Source organism: Pygocentrus nattereri, chromosome 6, assembly GCF_015220715.1.
Source record: "Pygocentrus nattereri isolate fPygNat1 chromosome 6, fPygNat1.pri, whole genome shotgun sequence".
In the NCBI taxonomy this organism is placed as follows: domain Eukaryota; kingdom Metazoa; phylum Chordata; class Actinopteri; order Characiformes; family Serrasalmidae; genus Pygocentrus; species Pygocentrus nattereri.
Genome location: NC_051216.1, coordinates 48,824,299 through 48,835,223, shown reverse-complemented (window position 1 = coordinate 48,835,223; position 10,925 = coordinate 48,824,299). Strand labels below are relative to the sequence as shown.

The 10,925-nt window shown below is 45.6% G+C and overlaps 1 protein-coding gene across 2 annotated transcripts in view; it reads left to right on the top strand.

Annotated features, from left to right (window-relative positions):
- The first annotated feature begins 2,529 nt into the window (after nt 1-2,529).
- Nucleotides 2,530-10,925, top strand: part of LOC108440485 (protein FAM124A) — a 35,766-nt gene continuing 27,370 nt past the window's right edge. The window contains exons 1-2 of one of the 2 annotated variants that reach the window (XM_017719359.2): nt 2,532-2,721; nt 10,559-10,590. In XM_017719359.2, the coding sequence (XP_017574848.2) occupies nt 2,666-2,721; nt 10,559-10,590 (88 nt within the window). In that variant the 5' untranslated portion in view covers nt 2,532-2,665. Of the gene's footprint in view, nt 2,722-10,558; nt 10,591-10,925 lie in introns of both variants that reach the window. The other variant, XM_017719360.2, reaches the window with a different exon arrangement.

Here is a 10,925-nt window from a genome sequence, read left to right as displayed (position 1 = left end):
CTTAAAAATAAAATATTTTTTTCATATATTTGCATTAATTATGAAACAGTAAAACTCGTGTTTAAGCAGTAATGAATGGAATAGAGTGTTTATAGGAGCTGAAGATGAATAAGTCAGTGGTTTATTCATTTTAGGCTGAAATGACCAGATTAAGACATTTGTGTTTTAATAAAGCTTCGATGGAAATTCGTCAAACAGGAGGCAGCGGTCACTGTAGGAAACCGAACTGAGCAGTAGGGGGCAGCATGGAGCCAGGAGTCAAAACACGGACAACCGATTGAACAGCGTTCAAAAGGAACTCAGTCTTCAGAAAATCTGCATAATTAAGTGTTTATGATGTAAACAGAATCAATCAGAGATTAAAGATCAGAGTCAGTCCAGCTCATAAATACACAGATACATTCATTACATTCTGACTGTATGAGTTAAAATAATCAGTTATTATCACACACACACACACACATAGAACACACACAGACACACACACACACACACACACACACAGACACACACACACACATAGAACACACACACACACACACACACAGACAGACACACACACACACAGACACACACACAGAACACACACACACACAGACACACACACATAGAACACACACACACACACACACACACACACACATAGAACACACACACACACACACAGACACACACACACACATAGAACACACACACACACACAGACAGACACACACACACACAGACACACACACAGAACACACACACACACACACACACAGACACACACACACACATAGAACACACACAGACACACACATACAGACACACATATAGAACACACACACACAGACACACACACAGACACACACACACACATAGAACACACACACACAGACACACACACACAGACACACACAGACACACACACACAGACACACACACACACACACAGACACACAGACACACACACACACAGACACACACACACACAGACACAGACACACACACACACACACACAAAGTCACACACACACACAGACACAGACACAAACACACAAAGACACACACCCACACACACACACACACAGGAAGGCAGGATACACCCTGGACAGGTCATCAGTCTATTGCAGGGGTTATTATCTGATTAATGTTTAATTTCTGAACTGTGATCATTTGATGTTTTTACATATTAAACATTAAGTAGAGCTGTGTAGAGCTGTGTAGAGTTGTGTAGAGGTATGTAGAGCTGTGTAGAGCTGTGTAGAGTTGTGTAGAGGTATGTAGAGTTGTGTAGAGGTATGTAGAGCTGTGTAGAGTTGTGTAGAGGTATGTAGAGCTGTGTAGAGTTGTGTAGAGCTGTGTAGAGCTGTGTAGAGGTATGTAGAGTTGTGTAGAGGTATGTAGAGCTGTGTAGAGCTGTGTAGAGGTATGTAGAGTTGTGTAGAGCTGTGTAGAGCTGTGTAGAGTTGTGTAAAGCTGTGTAGAGCTGTGTAGAGGTATGTAGAGTTGTGTAGAGCTGTGTAGAGCTGTGTAGAGCTGTGTAGACGTATGTAGAGCTGTGTAGAGTTGTGTAGAGCTGTGTAGAGGTATGTAGAGCTGTGTAGACGTATGTAGAGCTGTGTAGAGTTGTGTAGAGCTGTGTAGAGCTGTGTAGAGGTATGTAGAGTTGTGTAGAGCTGTGTAGAGCTGTGTAGAGCTGTGTAGACGTATGTAGAGCTGTGTAGAGCTGTGTAGAGGTATGTAGAGTTGTGTAGAGGTATGTAGAGCTGTGTAGAGCTGTGTAGAGGTATGCAGAGCTGTGTAGAGCTGTGTAGACGTATGTAGAGCTGTGTAGAGTTGTGTAGAGCTGTGTAGAGGTATGTAGAGCTGTGTAGACGTATGTAGAGCTGTGTAGAGTTGTGTAGAGCTGTGTAGAGCTGTGTAGAGGTATGTAGAGTTGTGTAGAGCTGTGTAGAGCTGTGTAGAGCTGTGTAGACGTATGTAGAGCTGTGTAGAGCTGTGTAGAGGTATGTAGAGTTGTGTAGAGGTATGTAGAGCTGTGTAGAGCTGTGTAGAGGTATGTAGAGCTGTGTAGAGCTGTGTAGACGTATGTAGAGCTGTGTAGAGGTATGTAGAGTTGTGTAGAGGTATGTAGAGCTGTGTAGAGCTGTGTAGAGGTATGTAGAGCTGTGTAGAGCTGTGTAGACGTATGTAGAGCTGTGTAGAGTTGTGTAGAGCTGTGTAGAGGTATGTAGAGCTGTGTAGAGTTGTGTAGAGCTGTGTAGAGCTGTGTAGAGGTATGTAAAGTTCTCACAAATGAGCCCTTTGCTCTGATGAGCTCCCAGAGGCGGAGAATCTCACCGGTCACTGTCTCTCCTCTGAACTGTGAGCCTTTTTCTGATTGGCTGCCAGATTTTCATCACGACTCTCTCCTGGCCGGAACTGCGGTGTAGCAGCGCTCTGTTATTCGCACCCGTATTCAGACATGCCCCGCCTGTCGTCGCTCAGCTCCAGCCAATCCCAGATGAGGAGGCACGCCGGCCAATGCCAGCGCTGGAGGCGGGGTCTGTAGGGTGGGCGGGGATTACACAGCCCCCTGTACCTGCTTTTTCGGAGAGTGCTGAGAAGCTGTGATCTGCTCCGAGGACCCAGCAGTGGACACAGTGGACACAGGCAGCCATGCAGAGTCGACCTGTCCGGTGAGATGGAGCAGAACCCGGCTGAGGATGACTGCGCAGACTCCGGAGCGGAGACCGCCGGGTGAGACTGAACTGCCCTGCTGACAAAGAACCATCAGAAACCATTAAGACAGACATTTGGTTCCTGATGGTTCACTAATGTGTTTTCTCCTTTTTAATGTTAATATCACAATATTAATGATTTTAATGGTTTAACAGGCGATCAGTGACTGAGTCTAAAGGTATTTGATGGTTTCATAATGGGATCCAAAGGTGTTCTACTGGAAACTAATGGTCTCTACTGGAAACCATTGAGCCAATTCCCATTACAAAGCAAGACTATGGAGTTTTAATCCTACTGCTCTCTAATGGACCTCTTTGAGCAGGAATATGTGAGTCCAGTGATTTACGTGGTCAGTTTAGTGTCTGGTGAGCCTGGTATGTGTGGTCAGTGAGTCCTGAAGAGCTGAAGCCCCTCAGATGAGTGAACTGTCCTCTACTGGGTTTAATGTGGCAGTGGATCTAGAGTGAGACACGCTGATGCTTCTGTTGGTTTTCACTGACCTACCAGTTAGTGTGGAGGATCAGGAGGAGAGTCTGTCCACTCTGAACTGACCATCTGTCCTTCGGTATTAAGACTCAGGTCGTCTGCAGAGCTTTAACTGGCTGCCTAATGCGTTTATCAGAGCGGCTCGCTGACTGACCTCCACTACAACAGCCCTGCAGACAGATCACTGATGACCATCCCCGCATAGATATAGTCAGAGAACACATTAAAAGGCTCTGCTGGTTCCTGATGGAGTCCAGTTGTCACTAATGGTGTTCTGTGCTTGTCCTGATGGTCTGATATCACAGTGTAAAGGACTCTAAGGTTTAACACTTGACCAGTGATGAGAATCCTAATGCATTTGATGGTTTCATTATGGGATCTAAAGGTGTTCTACAGAAGACTAGTGGCCTCTATTGGAAACCATTAAGTCAGTTCCCATTAGAAAGCAAAACCATCAGGTTTGAATCCTAATGGTTTCTAATGGTCTCTATTAAGCAGGGTTGTGCTTTCTTGCTGAGTTGGTATCTCAGCCCTGCTGAAAAAGAACTATTTAAACCATTAGGATTAGAATGTAATAGTTGTGCTTTCTAATGGGAATTGGCTTAATGGTTTCCAGTAGAGGCCACTCATTTCCTGTAGAACACCTTTAACCCCTTTAATAAAAAGTTTGGGTTGTTTTTGATACCGCCCTGTGATGGACTGGCGACCTGTCCAGGGTGTATCCTGCCTCTGCCCGATGACCGCTGGGATAGGCTCCAGCACACCCCCCGCCCCCCCCCCCCCCCGACCCTGAGGGAGAAGTGGCTTAGAAAATGTGTGTGTGTGTGTGTGTGTGTGTGTGTGTGTGTGTGTGTGTGTTTTTGATACCAAGTTCAAATCGGATAAGATAGTAAACGCAGTGGTCGAGGCCGTTTGTTCCAGTTTAGGACCACCTTTAATCTCCAGGTTAAAATCAGGTCTTAATGTTTCGGATCTGGAAATTCAAGCTTTTGTTCCCTCTAGTCCAGATCACTGGAATGCCCTGTAGTTTGGAGTTAATGAGGTTAATTAATCTCTGGCTCATTTACAGCTAGTTGAATGTGAACGGGCTCAGTGGTCCAGTCTATTGTCCTTACACTGGCTCCCAGCGCACTACAGAGCCAGTGTAAAATGGCTTTGATGGTTTTAAAGCCCTGATTGGTCAGGCACCTCCAAATGTTGTGGACATGCTTTGTATGTCTGCGTCCTCAAGATCTCTGAGGTCTGCGTCACTTTGAACTGTTCCGCTGTCTCGTCTGAAACAGGAAGGAGCTCGAGCTTCTGTTGACGCTGCACCAAAACTCTGGACTGGCCTCACAAGTGACATCAGAGATCAGACACACTCCACCTGGGACTGTCTTTAAAACCAGGCTTAAAACACACTCTTAGAGTAGCATTCAGCAGCTGTGCAGCTGTCGAGCTGCAGGCTGAGCTCTGTGCTCTGCTGTGCGGATGGACGGCGGTGCTGACATGAAGGTGGGAATCCTTTTGGTGTTTGACTGTAAAACACTTTGGCTTTAAATGCACTCTATAAATAAAATGTACTTAATTACTTACTAGTCCATTAGGAAACCATCAAAACCATCCTTTATACTGTGATATCTACCCATTAAAATGGATCCATCAGGAACCAACAGAAGTTACTGGTTTCTGTGGGTTTTCAGCAGGGAGTGTAGAGGACTCTAATGGTTTACCAGGTGTTCTGATTCCAGATGGATTTTATTTTCCTAATGAGATCTAAATATGTTCTACAGGAAACTAGTGGTCTCTAATGGTAACCGTAAAGCCATTTCTCATTAGAAAGCTAAACCATCAGGTTCTAATCCTAATGGTTTTATTGGTCTGTTTTCAGTGCGACTGAATGTGTTGAATCTCCAGCTGATTGTAGTTCCTCATGATCTCTTCATGTTTTCTGCAGTGCTGCCTGAGCAGAGATGAGTGTCTGTTCACTGTCAGGTGTGTTTACTGTGTGTAAATATAAGTGTGTGTGTGTGAGAGAGAGAGTGTGTGTGTGTGTGTGTGTGTGTGTGTGTGTGTGTGTGTGTGTGTGTGAGAGAGTTCAGACACAGTGGGATTAGAATGACTTTTTCAGATTAAGTGTGTAATCTGGGCCTGGAGGCTCTGAGGTAAAGCTGTGTGTTAGTCCTGGTCTGGATCGGCTCCTCTGTGTTACTGTAGGTTTAGCTGAAGGTCACATCATTGTGCTGGTGTGTTGATGTAGCCTCGCCTAGCCTAACGCTCAGATCAATGTGTGTGTGTGTGTGTGTGTGTCTCTCTGTTCTACCCTATAGCAGCAGACTGTAGGTGAGGCAGACAGCTGTACCTCCCATACGTTAGTGTCACACCTGTGCTGGGTCAAATAAAATTTGACCTGCAGTGTTCCTGAAGTGTTCCTGCAGTGGTCCTACAGTGTTCCTGCAGTGGTCCTGCAGTGGTCCTACAGTGTTCCTGCAGTGGTCCTACAGTGGTCCTACAGTGTTCCTGCAGTGGTCCTACAGTGTTCCTCCAGTGTTCCTGCAGTGTTCCTAAAGTGTTCTTGCAGTGGTCCTGCACTGGTCCTGCAGTTATCCTGCAGTGGTCCTGCACTGGTCCTGCAGTTATCCTGCAGTGGTCCTGCACTGGTCCTGCACTGGTCCTGCACTGGTCCTGCACTGGTCCTGCAGTAAGCTTTTCTGAACATATTGTGTTTATCGTTAGTGCTTATAGACACTGACCAACTGCATGTTCCATCATAAAGAGAGTGAAATTAGTCCTGTTTACTGGATTTAGTGACAAACACTGAATAAAAATCACAGGTTCACAGTTTCTGATATTTCAAACTCTTAAACGTGTCTGAAGAAGCTGGATTTGGCTTGGTGATGTGTGGCCAGATGTTTTCAAATTCAGACACAAATTTGAAAGTGCTAATTATTCTGTGTTCACAGTTTCATTTCCCAGATGAGTTTGTGTCATTTAAGACATTCAAATGCAAAATGTCACATCAAAGTCTTTTTGGCTTTTCCTCAACTCCGGCATGTCAAAAACACAATCCTTCCTGATTCGTAACTGTCAAAGTAAATGTATTTGCAGCCCTGTTTGCAGCAGTGATCACCCCTGTCAATCAAACGCCATGGGAGGGACATTGGACGTTTTTTTGAGTGGACAGATGATCTTTGCTGAGTCTGTTTTAAGAAGACGTGACGGAAAAGTCACTGTAGCAGAAACAAAGCTTTGGCGGCGCTGCTGCTTCAGCAAAGCTGCTAATGGCATTTTAACAGGAGAGGAGAATTCAGTCCAAACTGATTCCCTGATGTTTCACGTGGAAGTGATTGTTGACCGACTAGAAGGGGCTCCTGCACCAGAATTAGTGACATTGTGACTGGAGGCTTATGAAGAGTTATGTCAGTTGTTATGACAAGCTTATATAGGTGGTATGTAGCCTTATGAACAGTCCCCTACAGTAACGTGTTACCGATTGTTTTAAATAATCTACACTAACACTGGAAGTACAACTGTAAACATGTTTTAATCTACATTCTCAGATTTGGTTTTGAATACGCTGCCATAGTGCTGCTTTTCCTGTCCAGTGAACTCTCTTCTGGAATATCCCCGGAAGACTAAAGGGAGTGAGCGGCTCCAGTTTTGCAGCACTGTTGGAGCTGCTGAATTCAGCTTGGTTGGTGATTGATTTTCACCATCAGTGTAGTTTGGGGGGAAAAGGACACGTAGTATAAAGAAACAGATCCATTTGCCTTCAGCCGAGCTGTGCATCTCAAAAACCTCCTGAACACCTTTGACCCATAAAGTCCAGGTGTTTGGCTAGTGTGATCCCTCCGTCCAGTGCCCTGGCCCGTTTCAGGAGATGGGCTCAGGCACAGTTCAGGTGGCCTCGGGCTCCGCGCGCTTCTAGGTTGACGGCTAACTACCAGAGCACAGACCTAGAACATGCAACGGTCCATTTTCAATTCATTCGGGAATATTTGGGTTAATACTGGGTCTGATTCCCACCTCACTGAAGAACGTGGACTGTAGTCAGCGAGTGAAACTGCAAAATCGTCCTCAGCAACAGCAGTAACCTTCTAAAACATGGTGCACAATTAACCGAAAATCTCTGCATTTAATAATCGCTAAATCTATAAGAGCTTTTTCTGGATCAGACAGCCGTCCAGTCAGCCAAACACACATGAAGAGGCTAAGTGTGAAAAAGCCAAAAGGCCTGGACGACTGAATAAGTAAGTGGAGAGGACAAAGACAGAGAAGAACATGCTGTGAAAAGAAAGAAATCAAAACAGGCCGTATACTTGACCCTTTGAGGGTTCTAGTTTAAGCTTTCTTAGAATAAAAATGTGCATTAAACTTCCCTCAGTACTTGATGTTTAAAGTAGTCTTCAGAGACCTTCTCCTCTGTTGGCTGTTCTCCATTCAGCTGCCTCCGCTGCCCTTTTCCCTCACTGACGCACCAAGTGTTCTTCTTTCTCCTCGTCACTTTCTCCTCCAGTTACTCTGTCCTTGTCTGTCCTTTTCTCCCCCGGCTCAGTCTCTCTCGTGGGGGTAACTCACATTGGCTTTGTGCGTGATTGAGAGACCGATTTCCATGATTCCTTTCCTTGTTTCACCGTTAATCTTGCCAGCAAGGTTACTGACGAAAAGGTTTGTTGATTTGTTTGTAAACTTAAATGAGGCAAAAAGGTTACATGTCAAAGCCACGGTTACATTTAAATAATTATAATTTAACTGCTTCGTAATAAAAGTCTGAAAAACATAAAAAACTTCAGACCATGATACGTTTCTGCTGAGCATCAGTCCATTTCAGATGAGCTGGAGCCCAGAGAAGTCGGCGGCGTTTCTGGGTGTAGCTGATATGTGACTCCCGCTGTGCTGAGCACAGTCTTACCTTGCATTTGTGGATGCCGAGATGGACAGCGTTTACTGACTATGGTTTGTCGAAGTACTCCTGAACCCATGTGGTGATCTCCGTCACAGAGGCATGCCAGTTTTCAATGGAGTGCCTTCTGATGGGTCGACGGTCACAGGCGTTCATTTGTGGTTTTCAGCTTTGCTCTTTACACGCAGAGATTTCTTCAGATTCCCTGAATCATTTGAGGATATTATGCACTGTAGAGGGTGAAATACCTAAAATCCTTGCAGTCTCTTGCTGACGAATGTTGATATTAAACCGTTGGAGTTTGGCAAAGTGGTGAGCCTCGATGGTGAGCCCATCCTTGGTCACAAAGGACTCGGCCTTTCCGAGATGCTTGTTTTATACTCAAGCATGATTGTATCACCTATTTGAGTTCCTAGTCTTAAACTGCTCCTGTCCTAGCTTTTTTGGTACGTGTTGCATATTAATTAGTGTATATTAACAAAACAAAGTTGATAAGATAAATCATCATACATGTTGTCTCTGTACGTTAATCTGGGTAGATAAACCTTTGCTTTCTGGTTCCATTAGCATTCGCAGTCTGTCCCAGCTTTTCTAGAACTGGTTTGTTTAATGAAGATCTATCGCTGTTATTTCTGCTTTATTACATGCTGCCCTGAGCGGCCCTTCACTCTCAGAAAGCTCAGCTCCGGCCATCATAGCTACAGGTCTACTGCAGCGTCGCCGCCCGTAGGCAGTTTTCAGTGCTATGGCAGCACCAGGGTGTGAGACATGAGGAGAATATAGGGGTGATCTACTTACTGCTAGTCTTAAACATCAAGGAAATTTGAAGCCCAAAACAACCTTCGAATAACCCCTTTCTCTGCATGTTGGTGACTCAGCAGAACATTCAGGCCTGTTTCTGAATATTAGTGGAAGAACCTGTTAGCGTGTTAGCTAACTGCCTCGGACAGTAACTCTTTCTAAGGGTTCTGCCTGATTAGAGGACGTCTCTGCTAAAAGACTAAAACCAGCGGTCCTGTTATGTGAGAATACACTGCAGCGTGTTACTCTGAGAGTGCTGCGAGCTGGACTGTGCAGTCGTGTCCCCGTGTTGATCGTATATCACACAGAGAAAGTGTGAGAGAGAGGGTGTGTGTGTTAGTGGGTGAGTGTGTGTGAGTGTGTATGGTGTGTGTGTGTGAGTGTGTGTGTGTGTTAGTGGGTGAGTGTGTGTGTGTATGGTGTGTGTGTGTGTGTGTTAGTGGGTGAGTGTGTGTGTGTTAGTGGGTGAGTGTGTGTGTGAGTGTGTATGGTGTGTGTGTGTGTGTGTGTGTGTGAGTGTGTTAGTGGGTGAGTGAGTGTGTGTGTGTGTGTGTGTTAGTGGGTGAGTGTGTGTGTGTGTGTGTGTGTGTGTGTGTGTGTGTGTGTGTATGGTGTGACTGTGTGTGTGTGACTGTGTGTGTGAGTGCTATGATGTTCTTGAACGGTCGATCTAAATGGAGGAAGCAGTTTTCTTAGTATTAGCCTGGACAACACTGAGGGCTGCAGTGGGCAGCGCTCTCACTCACAGCTCTGGTTTCCTCAAAGTCACTGTCATATTCCGTGAAGTTCGGGCGTGGGTGCAGGATGTTTTTGGGATTCTGATTCCAGAGCAAGAAACTTATCAATGATAAACACTGATTACATTTCTAGGCCGTGTTCAGACTGCAGCCCAGTTGTCCTTGTTTCTCAATCAGATCTTCTGAGTCCACTGTCCGCTGTGTTGTCTGTGAGTGGTCAGATCTGATTAGTGTGCTCAGACATCACCAGTCTTTCTGCATGAGTTGCCGTGGTAACGACGTAGGCGTCAGTAACTACGTAGCTACGCTGATGATGCGGATTTCAGACGCGGATGCAGGAGAGATGGAGGAGCATCATCTCCCCTCCAAACTCTCAGAACTCTCTTCATCATCACGTGTCTTTGGAGCTCCTCCTGAATCCCAGCCCTTCATCCCTCTGGATTCGACATCGTTGCTGTTTGTCGTGTTGTGAGTCACGAAAAAGTCACTTTGAAATCCGATCTGAGCGTCCAGAGCGTCCAGACTGAGACGCTTCTGTAAATCTTGCAATAATTTGATTTTAAAGAATAATTAGAAATATTGAATTAAATAATTCATTTTTTGCTGTTCAGACTATCAGAAGGACTCAGGCTGCAAGTCTGGCCAGGGCCTAAATAGCCTGTAGTGTAAACCTTCAGAAGCTCCATCCAAGCAAACACGACTCAGCGGCCTGATGTTTGGGTGAGCAGTGAAGGCCAAGGCCTCTCAAACGCTCTGCAGAGCAAATGGATTTCACTTTGAGATTTATCAGAGATGTGAGGCTGGGATGACAGTGTGTGTGTGTGTGTGTGTGTGTGGGTATGTGTGTGTGTGTGCAGTGTTTCTCCAGATGGAGGTTTTCCTTTTCCTTCCTCTGAGATAAACTGTTGAAGCACCAAATCACACTCAGTTTCTCTGTCTTCCTCTCCAGGTCAGACTACAGCCCCATGTCATCTGCAAGCAGTAAGTAAATACATGCTCTCTGTAACTCGGCTGCCCCTCTGACTCCGAGGGTCTGGCAGAAATATTGATATTGATATTTGGGTCAGTGTGAAGTGGAGTTGATTCAGGGTCTTGATTCAGGGGCTGGGCGCTGTGACGATATGTTATCATGATATTAGAGTAAGGAGTAAACAGAGACGCACGCGTGAGCTACAGAGAGACGCGTGAGCTACAGAGACACGTGAGCTACAGAGACGCGTGAGCTACAGAGAGATGCGTGAGCTACAGAGAGACGCGTCAGCTACAGACAGACGCGTGAGCTACAGAGAGACGCGTGAGCTACAGAGAGATGCGTG